We start from the raw sequence: 19,485 nt of genomic DNA on the forward strand, positions 1-19,485 counted from the left end.
GGTGTGACAGATGTGTGTGGGGATGATGGGTGTGTGTGGTGATGGGTGTGGTGGTGGGTGATGGGTGTGTGTGGGTGTGACAGGTGTGTGTGAGGGTGATGGGTGTGTGTGGTGATGGGTGTGGTGGTGGGTGATGGGTGTGTGTGGGGTGACAGGTGTGTGTGGGGGTGACAGGTGTGTGTGGATGTGACGGATGTGTGTGGGGGTGATGGGTGTGTGGGGGTGACAGGCATGTGTGGGGGTGGCGGGTGTGTGTGTGGGGTGATGGGTGTGTGTGTGGGTGACGGGTGTGTGTGGGGGTGACGGGTGTGGTGGTGGGGTGATGGGTATGTGGGGATGATGGGTGTGTGTGGGGGTGACAGGTGTGTGGGGGTGGCAGGTGTGGTGGTGGGTGACAGGTGTGTGAGGGGGTGACAGGTGTATGTGGGGGTGACAGGTGTGTGTGGGGTGATGGGTGTGTGGGGGTGATGGGTGTGTGTGGAGATAACAGGTGTGTGTGGGGTGACGGGTGTGTGTGGGGTGACGGGTGTGTGTGGGGTGATGGGTATGGTGGTGGGGTGATGGGTGTGTGTGGGGGGTGACAGGTGTGTGTGGGGTGATGGGTGTGTGGGGGTGATGGGTGTGTGTGGAGGTAACAGGTGTGTGTGGGGGTGACAGATGTGTGTGGGGTGACAGGTGTGTGGGGGTGATGGGTGTGTGTGGGGGTGACAGGTGTGTGGGGGTGGCGGGTGTGGTGGTGGGTGATGGGTGTGTGGGGGTGACAGGTGTGTGTGGGGGTGACAGATGTGTGTGGGGTGACGGGTGTGTGTGGGGTGACGGGTGTGTGTGGGGTGATGGGTATGGTGGTGGGGTGATGGGTGTGTGTGGGGGGTGACAGGCCCGGGGGGAGGCGCTAGGCAGGGCAGGGGTGCTGCGCTTCGCTGTCTGGACAGTGGACGGGTGCTGGAGGACAATGGCCTGTGCTCCCAGGGCCGTCTTCCATCCAGCAGAACACCGAGGTGACAGGCAGACTCCGACATACCTGATTTCAGCTCCTTTCTTAAACTAAAATGCCTTAAAGCTGCCTGCACATCTCCCCTCCAACACGGCCAGGACACTGCGTTTCCAGCGTGGCCACAGACGGCCCTGCGCCACCAGAGCAAACACTCAGGTGACGGCCCGCGGCGGCCACCTCTGCAGCCACACTGCTTTCCTCCGACCGACCGTCTGCCGAGAGGAAATCGCTTGCTGCCCTGGGAGCCTGCGAATCCCAGAAAACAATCTTAAATCCACAAAAATAATTGAACTTTGCTTCTACTGAGCCACCCGTTCCATTCTGATTTTTATTACAATGTCAACAAGAGTTTAATTTGTTTTAAAGTTTAGGTTCTTAAGCCTGAGTGATATACGGTAGTTTACAGCTTGCTGGCAACAGCTACTGTGGACCAAAAAAAAAACCAAACTGCACAGAAAGGCGATTCTGAGTCTGACGCTGGGAAAGCCAGGAGCCCGGCCAAGAGCAGCAGACAGCAGGCTCTCCTGTGGCCAGGACGGGGGCCCCGACACGTGACGTGGTCTGTCCCCTCCTGGCCAATCTGAGTCTGGGGATGGCAATTACGAGGAAATGCCCAAAGTGTGGTTTCTCTCATCAAATGCAGCCAGGTCATCTTGGTGCTGCTGTCTTGTTGGGGCTCTGTCCTAAAGACGATCCCAGAGAAAACCCTTGAGGGGAAGGAGTGTGTCAGGCTCCCGGGTGTCCCCCCATGTACCTCCCCACTTCAGGTGTCTCCCCACCTGGGGACAGTGGACTGTCCCCACTCCCTGGGTGTCCTTTTCGGGTGTCCCCCCATGTACCCCCAGTACAGGTATCCCCCACTGGGTATTCCCACCCTGCTGGATGTCACCCCCCCCAGGGTGTCCATCCTGGGTGTCCCCCCAGTGTCCCCGCCCCCAGGTGACCCCACCCTACTGGGTGTCACCCCCCAGGGGTCCCCCCTGGGTGTTCCCCTAGTGTCCCCACCTCTTGGGTGCCCCCCCGGGTGTCCCCACCCGAGTGACCTTCTCATTCACCGACTTTGGTCTGTGAGTTTCCTGTCTGTACAGAACGCTCCGACCTCACTCACACTCACAGGCGAGAAGTTAACTCCCGAGGCCGCTGCTGGGGCCCTGCCCAGTCTCGGCTGAAACCTCTGCAGAGACACAGAGTGGCCTGCAAACCAACCAGGCTCGGCACGTGGAGAGACGACGGGGAGGCCTGAGACGGGCTGTCCCCAGAGCCCTGGGGGCAGCAGAGGGAGCCGGCGGGGCCTGGGTCACGTCTGGACGCCAGGCCTGCCCGGCCACACCTCCCTGCTTCCTCCTGCCAGGCCTGCCAGCCGGAGCCGGGGCATCACAGCGGTCTCCCCACGCCGCCCAGGGCGCTCCCAGGCTGTATCTGGAGAGCGGCAGCTGTGCGGCCTGATACGGCGAGTGGGGAAGCCTTCCCGGGGGAGGGCGGGCGGGCTGGGACTGATAAGGCCCCCTGCCCAGCCGAGGATGCATCCTGCACTGTGTGCCTTGCTTCAGAGCCTGAGAGCCGGCCCTGGGTTCTGGGCGATAACTGTCTGCATCCTCCAGAGGCCGGCGCGGCCCATTGTCTCAGGACCAGGCTGTGATTAGTCGGGGTCCCCTGGGCCTGATAAGGGCGGATGTTTGAGAGGAGGAATGGACCGTCTTTATTCTTAACTGTGTGGAAGCTTCCACTTTGTAATCTGTAAGGAAGGAAGAACCCGGTGTCAAAATTCAGACTGAAAAGGGTAAAGGGGCTCAAGGCTTTATGCCCAGCTGACGTGAGGACCCACATGGCTCACGCTTTAAAGAGAATCCTTTATTTAGCTAAATAGTAAGTGATGGAGAAGCACACATATTTTTATTCCCCAAGAGAAACTCTGCTATCAGCATTATTTTGTGTCATATAAAAATAGAATTAGAATTTTCTCCCATCGCGCCTGAAAAAAGGTTGTGTGTGTTCCACATACAGAAGCAAACACGCACAACGCACACATGCCTTCGCTTCCAAAGCACTTCTCTCCTTTGGCATTGAGTGTTTTAGCAAAACCGTAAGTAATGCCAACGAAGCTGCACAAGAGGTCAGACCTAGAAACGTCCCCAGGCCAGGCTGCCTCTCTGGACACCTTCATATAAATGGACCCACATAAAATGTGGTCCTTTGTGTCTGGCTTTTTCACTCTACATGTTTTCAAGGTTCAACCATGTCCTACCACGAATCAGTACTTCATTCTTCCTTGTGGGTATGGATACAGCACACTGTTTAAAATCTGTTCCATGGACATTTAGGTTGTTTCACATGTTTGGATATGACATACAATGTCGTTAAGGCAATTTGTGTGCAAGTCTTCATGTGTACATACGTGTTCATTTCTCTGGGTAGATGTCTGAGTGTGGGATTGTTGGGTCTTCTGGCGAAGGCACGGCCCAAGTGACTGTACTCCTTATATCCTCACTGGTAACCTGCGAGAGTGCTCACTTCTCCACGTGCTCTCCACAAGTTGCTACCATCTCTGATTTTTCACAGCATCTCTCATGGGTGTGAAAAGGTGTCTTCCTGGCATTCCCCAGGACTGACGATGTTGAGTATCTTTTCATGTATTTATTAGCCATTCATGTATCTTCTTTGGAGAAATGTCTATGTAAATCTCTTACCCAGTTTTTGACTGGCTGTCTTGTTATTAAGATATGCAGCTTTTCCATGTTCTAAGTCTAAGTCCTTTATCAGACACTTGTTTTGCAAATACATCCATCTTGCATGTTGCTTGTCTATTTTTTTGGCCATGCCACACGGCTTGCAGGATCATGGTTCCCCCGACCAGGGACTAAACTGGGCTATGTGGCTCCACTCCATGGAGTGGGGGGAGGGGAATAGCCCCGAGTTACAGCACCACAGATCTAGTTTCCCAAGGTCCAGGTTCCCTTGAATAAATGCTTTCCAGTTTGCTCTGCCTCTGGGTAGTTGTGAGGTTCTGGAATAATTGATCTGAAAGTTGTGTCAGTGTTTTTACTACTTTTAGGGACTGCTATCTCACCAAGGTCCTCTCTGCATCACTTTGGAAGTCCTGCCTTTCCTCCAGTTCTCCTTGGGTCATCAAAAAGTGCCTCCACTAATAACAGAGATTCTCTGATGAAGGAAACACATACCACACTCCACACTTCTCTTTGGCTTTCGAGGCAAGTCCACACATGAAAGCTAGACTCTTGAGCGGGAATCTTTGCTCACTGCATCTTAATGACACAGCTCGACCTCAGGGGCCCAGAGTCGGTGCTTACATCAGGGTTGGCGGGCAGGTCACGGCGGACCCCGGTTCTGTCCCTGCCGCGCTCCGAGCAGCTCCAGTGACACCTCTCTCTGAGCTTCAGCCTCCCTCTCTGTCAGCTGGGGCTGAATCAGCGGTTCTGCCCGCTCAGGGCTGCTGTGAGGCTGAATTCGTCAACAGAAACTGTATGTACAGTCACTCTGGAAGGAGCCCAGCCTACGCGCTGGCACTGTTCTTGTCTGTGTTTTCTGCGTGCTGGTGACAGTGTGTCAGGTAGGACACACACAGCTCTGATGGGAACACAGTTTCTCGAACACCAATCATCTGGGTTCTCGCCTGGACCCAAAGGACGGCTGTGCCAGGCAGTCACTCTCCCTCAGGAATCCACACGGAAGGGACACTCCTGTATCAGAAAGGTCACTCAGAAGTGCCACACACCGTTGGCCCTCTGCCTGGCCCTCTATGGCAGGGCCGCCACACGCCCACTGCTCTCAAAAAGATAGGCGTCCAGCAGATGCAGACAGGGCCCTCCGGCCCCGGTCACCACTCCTCAGAGACCCCAGGCCTGACGCCCATCAGCAGCGGGGCTTCTGAGCATCTTTCCCCTGGTGTCACTGCACAGCCATGTGCCAGGTGTGGGCTCATGTGTCTGAAAGGACCTGCCAGGCCTGCTTGCTCTTCAGTGAGGAAGAGCTGTGAAACGTGTGGCATCGGAGAGCAAAGACGTGGAGAGCAGGCCTGGAGCCGGGCGGTGCTGACTAAGCCCCCTGGGAAGGCGCCCACCTCTCCGCAGAGGCACATCCACTAGAAGACCACGTTCGGTCCCAACGCGCTCACCTGCCAACGCTCTCCCGCTCAGGGCCAGCCCACAAGGGAGCCCGCACCGTGACACAGCCGCGGGGCCCTGGCGCGGCGGGCCAGCACCAGGCTCTGGCCCAAGCGGAGCCAAGGGCTCCGGCTCCACAAAACCTTCCCAGCTCCTCCCTCCGCCTCCTCCCCGCCGCCACCCCCGTCAGATTCCTCTTTCTTTCCCTCGAGTTAGTGACGCCAAACAATTCTCCACTTAGAGAAGGAAGTAAGCTAAGACCTAGGATTAAGGGAGAAGGTTCACATTAGCTGAAAGCAAACCACCAGATGCCCCTCAAGTGCCCAGAAAGCAACTGGGCTGAAGAACCCTGGATGAGAGTCGGGCGGCCTGTGCTTCCTGCTCACGTCGGCATCTGGCATCCGAGGGGTGGCCCGAGCGGCTGAAGCCGCAGGGTCACCCGAGCTGCGGGAGGCCAGGAGACGCTCGCTGTCACAGCCCAGCGGGCTGTGTCCCAGGGGCCAGGCACAACGCCTATTTATAGAGGCCCTTACTCAGCGGACACTCAGAGCAGCCCCTGCCTCCCCCCTTTCTCGTGGGCATGTCCCTGCGGCGCAGGCGCAGCAGGAACACACACACCGGCCAGGACCATGGAAGCACAAGGCCTGATCGCCGCCCGGGGTTGAGTGGCAGCGTCCAGGGCTCCTGCTGTCACCGGCTGTCACTCGGGTCTATCTAGACAGGGAGGAGGGTATTTATTTATTCCGAGTCTCACACCGTCTAACCCTTGGAGGCATGGCGTCCCTGGAAGCCTGGCTCAGGGTCCCTGTGCAGACTCACGTCCCCGCGAGGCTCCCAGGGCCGAGTGTGGAAAGGGCTCTGTGCCCTTCCAGACTCTTGGTGCTGGGAGGTGCGGGGCTGGGGCTCTGCTCCCAGGATTCCCGTCTTGGGAGATGAGGCCTGTGGGTCATCAGGCTGATGGTAGTCCCCACCCCGGCCGTCTCTAGACGCCGTGCTCTAAGGACTGACCCTCAGGACCCGTGCATGGCCAAGTGCACCCTCTACCCAGCAGGTAGAACCCACCGTCTAACAATCCAGCGTGTTTGATCCAGACTCTTTCAATCATCACTAGGAGTGGGGAGGCCTCAGAGCTGGGCCCTGGGCCAGGTTAGTAAAACTTTCCATGAGGAAAGCCCGTGTTCGTTCCCAGAGCAGCCCCAGCTCAGGAAAGAAGGGGGGTGTGGGGGGAGGGGGGCGCAAGCCAGACTCAGGCAGACACGGCCTGGCCGCCTGCTCCACCTGCTTGTTGTTTTAATGACATCGAGACTTCTGGAAACCCGAGACCCCTGGAGGGGCCTGAAAGGGCCGATTGTGGCCGAGGCCGCGGGGTGGGCTAGGGGGACACAAGGGAGGGGTTGGCAGCGGCAAATGACACCCTGAGACCGTTGCTGGCTCACAAAGTGGGTCCTCACGTCAGCAACTTAGGGCCCCCCATGAAAAGATGGGACAGGCCCCGGAGCTTCAGGGATGTTCACAATGCTGCCAGCAGATCCACGTCAACGGGAGCAAGTCCAGGACACAGAGATCAGTGTGTACGCGAGTGTGAACTGCCCACTGTACAGCCAAGGAGCGAGTCCAGAACACAGAGATCAGTGCGTACGCGAGTGTGAACCACCATGTGCACACCCAGGGAGCGAGTCCAGGACACACAGACCGCTGTGCACGTGTGTGAACCACCATGTGCACACCCGGGGAGCGAGTCCAGGACACACAGACCGCTGTGCACGTGTGTGAACCACCATGTGCACACCCGGGGAGCGAGTCCAGGACACACAGACCGCTGTGCACGTGTGTGAACCACCATGTGCACACCCGGGGAGCGAGTCCAGGACACACAGACCGCTGTGCACGTGTGTGAACCACCATGTGCACACCCGGGGAGCGAGTCCAGGACACACAGACCGCTGTGCACGTGTGGGAAACACCATGTGCGCCCCCGGGGAGCGAGTCCAGGACACACAGACCGCTGTGCAAGTGTGTGAACCACCATGTGCACACCCGGGGAGCGAGTCCAGGACACAGACCACTGTGCACGTGTGTGAACCACCATGTGCGCCCCCGGGGAGCGAGTCCAGGACACACAGACCGCTGTGCACGTGTGTGAACCACCATGTGCGCCCCCGGGGAGCGAGTCCAGGACACACAGACCACTGTGCACGTGTGTGAACCACCATGTGCACACCCGGGGAGCGAGTCCAGGACACACAGACCGCTGTGCACGTGTGGGAAACACCATGTGCGCCCCCGGGGAGCGAGTCCAGGACACACAGACCACTGTGCACGTGTGTGAACCACCATGTGCGCCCCCGGGGAGCGAGTCCAGGACACACAGACCACTGTGCACGTGTGTGAACCACCATGTGCGCCCCCGGGGAGCGAGTCCAGGACACACAGACCACTGTGCACGTGTGTGAACCACCATGTGCGCCCCCGGGGAGCGAGTCCAGGACACACAGACCGCTGTGCACGTGTGTGAACCACCATGTGCACACCCGGGGAGCGAGTCCAGGACACACAGACCGCTGTGCACGTGTGTGAACCACCATGTGCGCCCCCGGGGAGCGAGTCCAGGACACACAGACCGCTGTGCACGTGTGTGAACCACCATGTGCACACCCGGGGAGCGAGTCCAGGACACACAGACCGCTGTGCACGTGTGTGAACCACCATGTGCGCCCCCGGGGAGCGAGTCCAGGACACAGACCGCTGTGCACGTGTGTGAACCACCACGTGCGCCCCCGGGGAGCGAGTCCAGGACACACAGACCGCTGTGCACGTGTGTGAACCACCACGTGCGCCCCCGGGGAGCGAGTCCAGGACACACAGACCGCTGTGCACGTGTGTGAACCACCACGTGCACACCCGGGGAGCGAGTCCAGGACACACAGACCGCTGTGCACGTGTGTGAACCACCACGTGCACACCCGGGGAGCGAGTCCAGGACACACAGACCGCTGTGCACGTGTGTGAACCACCACGTGCGCCCCCGGGGAGCGAGTCCAGGACACACAGACCGCTGTGCACGTGTGTGAACCACCACGTGCACACCCGGGGAGCGAGTCCAGGACACACAGACCGCTGTGCACGTGTGTGAACCACCACGTGCGCCCCCGGGGAGCGAGTCCAGGACACACAGACCGCTGTGCACGTGTGGGAAACACCATGTGCGCCCCCGGGGAGCGAGTCCAGGACACACAGACCGCTGTGCACGTGTGGGAAACACCATGTGCGCCCCCGGGGAGCGAGTCCAGGACACACAGACCGCTGTGCACGTGTGTGAACTGCCATGTATACACCCAGAGGGGGAGTTGCTGGGTGGTTGTGTAGCTCAGCCCAGCAAGGGGCAGGTCATGGAAATCACCGAGGAAAGATTGTAGCTTTTATGACACAGTCAATCCACATTTAAAATAAGAGGAGACCACAAAGCTAATTTTTTTAAAAAGATATCCAGTGATACTGCCATGATCGAGAAATGCAAATTGAAAGTTTAAATTTCATGAATATTGTTGAACCAAAGAATCAATTATAACCAAAGTAACTTATGGGCCAGATACTATTGATACAACAGCAGAAACACCTGAAAAACAAAGAAATGGGGTTCACTTGAGGCATGTCCTCGAAGCAAACGGAGATTTGGCACGAGCACTGACCCGCTGTGTGTAGGGCTTCACTTTGCATGGAGCATGGGCGTCCTGTTTAAGGTACGGCACCTTTCCTGTCTCTGAAAGATTCACTTATGTGCTCCAAATGCCCTGGCTCCCGGGAACTGGACATACTATCCAACTATTGCCCTTTTCACTCTACATTTCTGGGAGACAAAAACCTCAAATAAAACACCAGAACACACATGAAATGAACGCTCACTGCTCACAGGCCCGGCACCACTGGCATCGCAAGCAAGCCCGAGGAGCCCACATAGCCCCAACTCCTGTCGGTCAGCACAGAGCCTCTGAGAGCCCAGCGTGCAGGGTGAACGGCCTGGCGGGAGTCACCCTGTCACTGTGGGGTTGGCCTGGCAGAAGTGCCCTGAACCGTCGCCGTGGGGTCAGACGGGCAGTTGCTCCGTTCCTGAGCCTGTGTGAGGATGAGGTCCCCACAGGAGCTGCAGCAAACGCCGGGCCCTGCTGCCCTGGGGGTGGTGCCAGGGCTCGCAGGACAAAGCTCAGGAGAGGGCAGAGCAGGCCCCCCAGTGCCATCAGAGCTAGCTCCCCTGTCCTGTAGGGAGGAGACGCCCCTGCACCCTCCACCCCATCCTAGTTCCCTGGTCTGTACCGTCAGTCACCCCCATTTCTCGCCTCTTCCTGGGCTCAAACGACAAAGATGGAGTGTCTGCTTGTTAATGTCAAGGCTGCTTGAAACCAACGGTTTCTAATTTTCTGATTTAGTTGTTCACCCTTGTTTCCATCTTCTCTGTCTATACTTTTCTGGGCTGGGCTGCAAATTCAAACCCAGACACAAGTAGAGACTCACGTGGCCTGGAGTGAATTTCAACCATCCCCCCAACCCCCTCCAGACCTTTCACAGGGGCCTGTTTCTAAATCAGGGATCGGCCCCAGCCCACAGATTCCCTCTCCCCACAGGGCTCAGGGCTGCACCGTACGGCTCTGGGGTCAGGCCTCGGGGCCCCACATGCTCCTGGGCTCAGGCCTCGGGGCCGCACTGTGCATACCCCTGGACACCGACCCTCTTCACAAATTAATTTTCAGACACCTCGACCATATATGACGTGTAAAGTCGAGGCCATTGAGGGATTAGATTACTGGTGCCCACTTAAGTGGGCATTACAGAAACCCCTCCAAGCATTACAGAAACCCCTCGAGGCCCCCACCCACCCCATGACACCTGTGTACCCCCGCCACCATCCCGGTCAGAGAGGACCAGTGAGAACCGCCCCAACCCTGTGGTATCCAGGCTGGGGACTCAGGTCCTCATACTGATGACACCTTTATTCTGCACCAGATGGTCTTTCGAGGACTGACAAAGGGCTGACCCATGTATACATGGCAGCTCCCGTGAGCAAGTGGGTCCTGGGGTGGGACCAGGGTAAGCAGAGATGACCTCTCTAGGAATCCACAAGCACAGCCCGCAAAGGGGGCGCCTGCTGTGAAGCAAGCATTTAGGAACAAGAACACTCGTGAGCCGGTGAGCTTGAGTGAGGAAGGAGCTGGAGAGGCAACAGAAGGGCCCCAGGCTGCCCGAGCGGATGGATACCTGCTAGGCCCGGGGTCCACCCGAGCGGACGAGGACGTGCCAGGCCCGGGGTCCACCCGAGCGGACGAGGACGTGCCAGGCCTGGGGTCCACCCAAGTGGACAGGGACCTGCCAGGCCCGGAGTCCCGGGATCCACCCAAGCAGATGGGGACTGCCAGGCCTGGGGCCCTCCCGGTCACTGGGCTGGGGGCTGTGACCAGGTGTCCCTACCAGGAAGGCCCATGTGCCCCGGGTCTGGCTGTACCCACACCTCAGGTGGTAATGGGCACCAAGGGTGAGGGTGGGTGCTGGGGGCCCTGTACCCACACCTGGGACAACACACCCAGCGACTCTCCCTGGAGGGTCCCTGGGGCAGAACACAGGCGTGGGGGACACGGCAGTTATGGAAGGAAGATGCCCACGTGTCTGGCTCCGATTTCAGGGAAAAGGCCAGGAGCCTCAACGGTGGAGGCAGAAAGGCCAAGGTGGCCGACAGGGGGCGGGGGTGTGGGGCTGTGCCCAGGACTGTCCTGCAGTTCTCGGGTTCCCCAAGTCTTGCAGCCAGCGAGCTGGGCGGCAGGTGGGCGCTGGGTCATACCCTGCTTGGGGAGTGACTTACACCAGGGAGACAGGCTGCTGGCTGACAGAGGCCAGACGCCCACACGGATGCGCCATGCGGGGCCCACAAGAGCACTGAGTCACCTAAGTGACAAAACCTGGGGGCCCCTGGCATTTTGTCCCAAAGCAAGAGAATAAATCTCTCGACCAGGTGCCGTCTGCCATCATTTCACAGGAAGACCTCGTGTCAGAAAGTTTGCATCATCAACCTGACTGCAGGCATCCTGAAAGCATGCCCTACATCCACCCAAACTCGCCCCTGCAGAGCGGGTGCTGTGCTGGGTGGGTGCGCTGGAGTGCTGCCCCCCTCCCCATCTGATCACTGGGCTCCCAGGCGGCACAGTGGTGAAGAGCCCGCCAGCCCGTGCCAGAGACACAAGAGATGTGGGTTTGATCCCTGCATCAGGAAGAGCCCCTGGATCTGGCAACCCACTCCAGTGTTCTTGCTGGAGAATCCCATGGACAGAGGAGCCGGGAGGGTTACAGTCTAGGGTTGCAAAGGGTTGGACGTGACAGCAAACACACACAGAACACAAGGTTTGACAAGCTGAACAGAGTGAAAGCCACTCACTTTTAGCTATTTGACCACTTAATGATGGTTCATGCAACTACAGAGGTACTTCAGACGCTAAGCAACAAGCAAGGCCCACAGCCAAGTCCAAGGAGGCCTCTTGTCCTCACGGGACATCTCAGCTGGTGGAGGCCGTGTTCTAGGGACTATGGTCAGCACAGCTGACATCGCCACAGGGACCACGTGCCCCCAGGATGCACAGCACAGGCAGCCGCTGGGCAGGGATGGCATCCCCCACTGGCCAGCAGTGGCACTGCTGACCGCCGGGACCTTCTGGCGTGACACACGCCAGGCACACTCCCAGGGCAGTGGGCACGCTCCAGGCCGGGGCCCCTCAGCCCAGGGCTGGGCGTGCGCCTGCTGCGGCGGGCACTTACCGTCGTCCAGGTCGAGCGGGTCCAGCTCCTGAGGCTCTCGCTTGACCGTTACGGGAATGGGGGCCAGACTACGATTACTGTCCTCACGCACCTCGGGCGGCGGCGGGGGCCGGGCGGTGGTGGGCTCGCTGCTCGGAACCTCGGGTGGCTGGTGCTGCTGGTGGCCCGTCCCGCAGGGGCGCGCTGGGCCACAGGACTGCAGGCGGGTCGGCTCTCGGGTCCCGGGCGGCAGCGGAGAGGAGGGGCTGTGGGGACAGAGCGCTGGCTGGCACCCCGGGGAGCAGCTACCGCTCGACGTCGGACTCACCTGTGGCTGCAGCAGAGTGGGAGGCGGCGGCTGGGGGGGCCCGGGAGGCACGCCCGAGGGTCTCAGCGCCTCCTGGCTGGCGAGGACCCCGCCGACTTGCCTCGGAAGTCCGAGGGGGCTGTGGCCAGGGCCGGCTGTTGCCGAGCCATAAGGGGCGCAGGAGAGGTCGTGGAGCTCGGGGCTGGCGCTGCCCTGCGGACGGGGCGGGAAGCCGGGCATGAGGCAGGCGCCCGGGTCGGGTGGCAGGGCGAGCGGCTGGCCGTAGCAAGGCTTGGGGAGTGGGCTCAGGCCCTGGCTCATTGGTCCACAGGTGAGGGCAGGCTCGTAATCATCGCTGGGCTCCGTTTTTATGATTGGAACTGCGAGGAGGAAAAAAAAATTAAATAAACATGAGCTGCGGATGGGAGCGCCGGGGCGGGCTTGTGGCTAGGATACCCTCCGAAAACAAACAGTGCTCTGACTGAGTCCCTGTGTGTCTCCTGCCTGGTTCTCCCACCCAATTAAAACGAGGGCGTGAGTCATCGGCTCGGGAGAGCTGCAGCTGGTTCTCAGGCCGAGAGCACTGTTTTCCTTGGACTCTCCTGCGGCACTAATGTGCTATAAAAACCCATCTGCGAGCTGCAGCAGAAGCCTGGACCCAAGGGCCTGTGGATTTGTAGCAATCAAAGTGAAAATTTTAACTTGGATGTACTACTGCGTTTCTGCTGCTACCGACATCCTATCTGATAAATGTCTGACATGGGGTGAACTTGAGTAGAGAGTAAGATGGCACTCAGAGGTCAGTAAAAATCCAACAGAAAAGGCGAGTGTCCATTTGCTGCAGGAGAGAAGCCTTCGCTAGACAAGGAAATGCTTTTACACCAGCAAGAATGCCAGCCCTCCTTCCCGCGCACGGCTTCATTCCCAGGGGAAAATGCATGACTGTGGTCACAGGGTCCTTTGCAGTGCCTCTGGGTACCCCCAGGGTACGGAAAGCCAGGCTGGGAAGTGGCACCACAGGCGATGGACGGTCCGTTCCTTCCCTCCAGGCTGTGGGCCTGACCAGGTCCCGAGGGCGCTGAGCCCCGTGCCCTGGGGTCTGTGGTGGGCTGGGCTCCACTGCGGCCACCCCACCCGCCCGCTCACTTCCTGTGTCTCATTTCTCCTTGGTTGCTGCCTCTTACGCACACGCTCACAAGGGACACCCTGATGGCTGCGTTCCCCAGAGAGCAACTGGCGACAGCACACTTGAATTCACAACAGATGCCTGGCGCTGCCGTGCGCGGACAGAGGAAGGACAGCAAGCTGTCACCAGACCCTCCTGATCACGTCTTCGCCTCTTCGTGTGTGTGCTGCTGGCCTCCAGGTGGCGGGGTGGGCCGCGCGGAGGAAACGCCCCTCACCATCCCAGCCCGTGGGCCTCCACGCACCCAGCCTCCGCCTTAAGTAAATAAAGGTCCTCTCTCAGACGCAGCTTTGTTGTAACACAGTCTCGAGCCGGTGCGGGTGCACATCTGTTCTCTGTTATGGCTGGTGCCTGCAACCCACAGCAGTCTGGAGGACCAGGACTGGCTTTCCCGAAGCCCATCCACAGCGCGCCTGGGCAGCGCCGTGGCTGCATGGCTGGGACCCGGGGACACTGACGTGAGAGCGCGTGACCCCACTCAGTGTTGCCAGGTCCCGGCTTGTACCCGGGATGCCCAGCAGAGTCATTCCCTTCGGTCTTGCCCTCCCTGTGCCCCATCCCCAGCCCTGTTTCTGTTTTTCCCGCCTGTGCGGGCAGGGAGGCACCGGGTCCCCAGGCAGTGCTGCAGCTGGAAGGCTGGGGAGAAGCACAGCAGGTGATGGCCACCGTGCAGCCTCCTGCAGGCAGAGCCAGGGTGGTCACTCACATCCCCAAAGTCACGTCGGGTGGAAAGCTGTGGTGTCCCGGCATCCTTGGACAGGACGTGTCCAGCATGGCAGGTGTGGGCACGGCAGGCATCCTCACTCCCGGTGCTGGTCGTTCTCCGTCCGCCAGGCCGACTCCTGCAGCCCTGGCCTGCCCGGTGCCCACGCCGCACTCGCGGTCCTTTGCTGGGCAAGAGACTTCTCTCTCGAGTGCATAGTTGGCCAGAGCTCTGTGTGAGGGGCTCCAGACGCCACGGGGCAGGATTCAGGGATGCCTCACTGGCTGCCAGTCAGACACGGAGAAGGGCCAGCTGTCCTGGTTGGATCGCACGTCGGGAAACACCCGCAGGTCCTGGTTCCCGCAGCAGCCCTGTGGGTCTCCCATGGGTACGTGTCTCCCGTGGTCCCGCGGGTGTGGGTTTCCCATGACTCTGTGTCCCCCTTCCTGAGGGTCTTCCATGGTCCCATGGGTGTGGGTTTCCCATGACTCCCGTCTCCTCCTTCTTGCAGGTCTCCTGCAGCCCTGTGGATGCGGGTTTCCCAAGACTCCGTGTCCCTCCTTCTGGCGGGTCTCCCACGGCCCGTAGGTGAGTCTGCAAGTCCCACCCCTCCCAAGCGGGTGTGCTACTTCCCCACCTGGACGCAGCCCGATGCAGAGACTGCCAGCCCCAGGGGTGGGCACGCGCTGGGCCCAGGACTGTTCCGAGTCCAGGCTGGGTCCCCAAGGTTTGGTGTGCCCATGGGCCCCATGTCCGAGCGCGTGCGCAGAACCACTTTCAGAGGCAACCCCTCCCCCCCAATCTGCATGCCTGTGGTCAGCGGCGCCCACAGTCCAGGGCTTCTGCAGTAAGCACCATTCCCCCAGCCTGGGGCCCCACGTGGAAGCCACTTCAGGAGACGTCTCAACTGGGTCTGAGCCCTGCGTGCCTCCTGACTGGAGCTCCTGCCCTGAGCCCCACATCCCAGCGAGGCGGTGGGAAGAGCGGGCCAGGTGCCTTGACGGAGGTGCCAGTCCCACGGGTCACAGAACCCGCGATGCGCCGGCCTGCTGCCCGCTTAGAAGCCCGGTGTGAGGCGGCTCCTGCGTGGGCGAGGCCACCCCGGGAGCCGGCTGCCTGCCTGGGGTGGTCCAGGCTCCAGGCCGTGGCTCCGTGGACCATACTGCCGAGCAAGCGAGGCAGCAGGACAATCGGAACTGGCAGGGGGTGTGCTGGGGCGGGGCCTTCCGACCGGGCAGCACTGGTGCTGAAATCACCTGACAAGCCCGGCGGCTGCTCCGGTGCACGCGTGGCCCGGATGGCTCCGGTTACGCTTGCAGGGCTTGGGGCCTCAGAGTGGCACGTCTGGCAGGTTAAGCCAACGCCTTCGGGGCTTCCCTCCCGCGCCAGGTCCTCAGCCTGGCACCAGGGCGGGCTTACCTCCTTCCTCAGGTGCCCCTCGAACACTTTAACCAGCCCCCCACCCGCCCCACCTGCTCTGGAGGTGCTGTGGGGAAATGCCGTGGTTGGTCTGCCTGCCTCGTGGTGGGCCCACCACCAGGGCTGGTGGTGGGTGTCTATGCAGCCACGGGCACTGGCGTCAGGTCGTGAGCCTGTGGGGTTCCTGAGTCCCCACCACACTGGGTGGACGTGACCCAGGTTGCGCCCCCGCACCCGCAGCCCCCGGCTCCAGCTCCTCGGTGACCCGGCCGAGCGGGGCCTCCTCGCTCAGACGTATTCCCATGTCTGCACACCGGGGTCGCCCCCACCCTGAAGCCCCAGCACAAGGCCATCTCGATGGCACCCTTTGGGAAGAAACTCCTGTGTACTTAAGGAGATGACCCCCCCGCTGCCCACCCTGGGGGCTCCGCACGGTCCCGGGACAGTGACTGAGACAGAACCCAGTGAGTCAGCCCAGGGGGCACTTCCAGGCAGCGTGCGGCAGATGCGGGGTCCTGGCATACCTGCCCGCTCTCCTCAGGACACCTGGCTCGGCATCCAGACAGAGATGAATGGACAAGAAGAGTGACGGAGGCAGAGAAGAGGCGCTCTCCTGACGGACGGACCCGGGAGTATGGCCAGCGTCCACACCGCACGTGGGTGGGTGGGCTCGGCCCTGGAAGCACCTGCCAGCGGCATGGTCCCCCCGGTCAGGTGACGTCCAGCTAGGAGGGGACCGAGGGCCCCACAAGCACGGTTTCCACTGCGCAGGAGGAGCCGGGGTCGGGCTGACCCACAGCCCAAGGGCTGCTGCCAGCGGACCTGCCCCACACGGGTGCTGGGCGGCGAGACCCCAAGCCTGGGGATGGTGTCTGGAGGCAGACAGCAGAGAGGAGGCGGGTCAGTGAGAGGAGAGCACCGATGCCGTGGGGCCGTGGTCCAGAGAGAGGGTCTCACTGTGCATTGACCTGGGGGACGCATGGGGACACAGTGAGGGGACACAGGGGACATGGGGCACAGTGAGGGGGAGACGGAGGGGGAGAGGGGGACATTGGGGGACACAGGGGGGACACACTGGGGGGACACAGAGACAGGGAGGGAGGCACAGTGAGGGGGACACAGGGAGAGGGAGACGGGGACATGGGAACATAGTGAGGGGACGCACAGTGAGGGGGACATGGGGGACACAGGGAGGGGGGCACAGTGAGGGGGACACTGGGGGGACACGGGAACACAGTGAGGGGGACATGGGGGACAGAGGGAGGGGGACATAGGGAGGGGGGCACAGTGAGGGGGACACTGGGGGGACACAGGGGACACAGTGAGGGGACATGGGGGACAGAGGGAGGGGGACATAAGGAGGGGGGCACAGTGAGGGGGACACTGGGGGGACACAGGGGACACAGTGAGGGGGACATGGGGGACAGAGGGAGGGGGACATAGGGAGGGGGGCACAGTGAGGGGGACACTGGGGGGACACAGGGGACACAGTGAGGCAGAGGCGTCTGTGAGCCAGGTGGACCAGCCCGCCCCCCCCCCCCCCCCGATCTGGCACCCCCAGCACCTGAGCTGACTGCAGCCTCCCCAGGCGGGCTGGGACCTCTTGGAGATGCCGCCCCTGCGCCTGCAGAGCCTCCTGAGGGCAGCACGGGCGTGAGCCCACCCTGTGGTGAGGACGCTCCGTGAGCCCTCCCAGGGCCCCACCTGCACAGGAGAGGCTGTCCACCCAGAGAGCAAAGCCCAAACTGTCTTCTGTTTGTTACATGACATTCGAGCCGTGAACACAGACACCCACAGGATAACTTCAGGGCATGGTTTCTGAGGCAGGAATCGTGGGCAGGGGAGCTGCCTGAACTGCCAGCCTCGGTGGGCGGGCACCTCTGTCCGCGTACAGGGCAGAAGGGAACCGTGGGGGTGGGCGGCCAGACCAGAGGACAAGGGGACTCGAGCCCACAATGGCAAGAGCAACATTTCCTCCTCTGCAGACAAGCTCTGGCCTCCCCACACACCTGTGCCAGGTCCCGGGTCCCAGAGGACAAGCTCCCGGCTCGGCGCGGGAACCTCACAACCGCGGCAGGCGCTGAGACCTCAGGTCCATGCTGCCAGGAGCTCCAGCCAAGCCCAATGGGGCAGGAGGCCCATCCTCTCCGGGTCTCCCCAGCCATCCTGGGGGTGCTGCCTGGCAGCTCTGCAGGAGCATCAAGGGGACCCCAAGAGACGGAGCGACCGCAGGCTCAGGCACGCTGATATGGACTGGCTTCACAGCTCTAAGGCAGACATGTGGGGTGTGAGCCGCGAGGTGGCCTGGCCGTCCATGGCGATGGCCCTGCTGGGTCGACCCGGCCTGGGGATCCGACTCCCCTGATTGGGCTGACGACAGATGGCGGGCAGAACAGACCAAACAAACCAACAAGCGGGTCGCTTTTGGGTTTTACCTGGTGCCGCGAAAGCTGCGTCAGAAGGACCATGGCTCACCCTCCCCCATTTGGTCCAGGCAACTGTGCGTCAGGGGCTGTGACTCTTTCAGGGCCCAGGGGCCGGCCTGGGGTGACCTCTGCTTGAGCGCCTCGTTGGGACCAGGAGTTGCCAAGTCGCTCCACGAGGTTGTGCCTGGGGGCCCGGCCTCATGCCTGAGTCAGGCCACCTCAGGTTTTGGTGGCTGGTGGCCCTCGGTGTCCACCCTCCACCCCCTCGTTCCGCCGTGTGTGACGGTCTCTGCAGGGGAGGCCTGGTGTGGTTGTGCTGGGCTCCTGGCCCAGAACCCCACGGAAAGGGCGCCCACGTTCGTTCCTACCAGTTCAAGCCCCCGATTCACCCTCCCCCATCCTTACTCCGTTCTAAGCTCAGACCCCTCCCTGCAGAGTTGAGGCCGGGCAGCAGCCTGAAGCAGTCGGCGGTCAAGACAGCCGAAGGTGCTGACCCCGTGAAGGCCTTTACAGGTGAACAGTCTCCAGTCCCCACCAAACACCTGGGCTCTCCACCACCAGGTCCAGACACCAAGGCCAGTGGCACGCAGGCCAAACCCACAGCAAGGAGTGTCCAAGCCCCCTCCCCCAACTCGTCCCTCCGGGGCCGGCAGCAGGCCCTGGACACACAGGAGGCCAGCTCCCAGCTCCCCTGTGCGGCAGGTTTAACGTGGAAAGAGCTGGAAACAGGGATCCCTCATCCCCGGCTGGAGCTGTGAGGGAGCCCACAAAGCTGGGGTTTAATAACAGCAGGAGAAGCCTAGCCAGATGCCCGCACGAGCCCCCACCCCACACGGCACCCCGGCCACACGGCTGAGCTGACTTGCAAGCTTCCAGGACTGGCCAGGCCACCAACCACAGCGGCTCTCCCCCCACCACTCTCCCACCTGCACCCGGCCCCATGCAGCTCCACTCAGCCTTCGGGCAGAAGTTTAGGGGCTGTAGGCCCAGGACGGACACCCCTGGCCCTCCGCCTGCATGGGGGGAATGCTGTAGCACCTGCCTGGCCGGGAGGCCAACGGGTCCTCTGAGATGAGGCGAGGCCAGCCGGGCCCTGGTGTGGACAGAGGTCTACCTGCACCGTCTCTTGGGCCCCCCGTTCCCACGGGAGACAAGGTGAGAAAGCTCAGCCCAGGGCCTGCAGGGCGAAGGACGGAGACAGACTGAAGCCCTGGCTTCAGTGAGCTCTGGACACAGCTGCTCCAAGCAAGCGACATGGCCTGTGCACACACGTGTCTCAGGATCAGAGGCACGGCTCCCTGCGGTCAAGGCCATGAAGACACAGCTGTGACACAGGGTGGGAGGGGACGTGGGGGCCCACTGGGATCTGCGACCTGAGGGGATGCTGAAGAGTGGGCGCCCGCAAGGCCCGGCTCACAGGAGTGGTCAGAGGGTGGCCTGGGGGCGGCCCCTGAAGCTCGGGAGCCAGGCGCCTTCTTCGGTCACTGCCGGGTGTGCATACTGGCTTCTGGGAGGTCAGTACTCAGGATGGAATGTCAGTGCCATGAACTCAGGG

General features: G+C 61.2%; 1 protein-coding gene across 3 annotated transcripts in view; it reads right to left on the minus strand.

Annotated features, from left to right (window-relative positions):
* The window catches only part of NFATC1 (nuclear factor of activated T cells 1), a 90,471-nt gene that overhangs the window by 16,022 nt on the left and 54,964 nt on the right, over window positions 1-19,485 (minus strand). For 2 of the 3 annotated variants that reach the window (XM_043889600.1, XM_043889601.1), the window contains exon 9: window positions 11,911-12,576. In XM_043889600.1, the coding sequence (XP_043745535.1) occupies window positions 11,911-12,576 (666 nt within the window). The remainder of the gene's footprint in view (window positions 1-11,910; window positions 12,577-19,485) is intronic. The other variant, XM_043889602.1, reaches the window with a different exon arrangement.

The sequence above is a fragment of the Cervus elaphus genome, chromosome 27 (assembly GCF_910594005.1).
Source record: "Cervus elaphus chromosome 27, mCerEla1.1, whole genome shotgun sequence".
NCBI classification, from domain to species: Eukaryota; Metazoa; Chordata; class Mammalia; order Artiodactyla; family Cervidae; genus Cervus; species Cervus elaphus.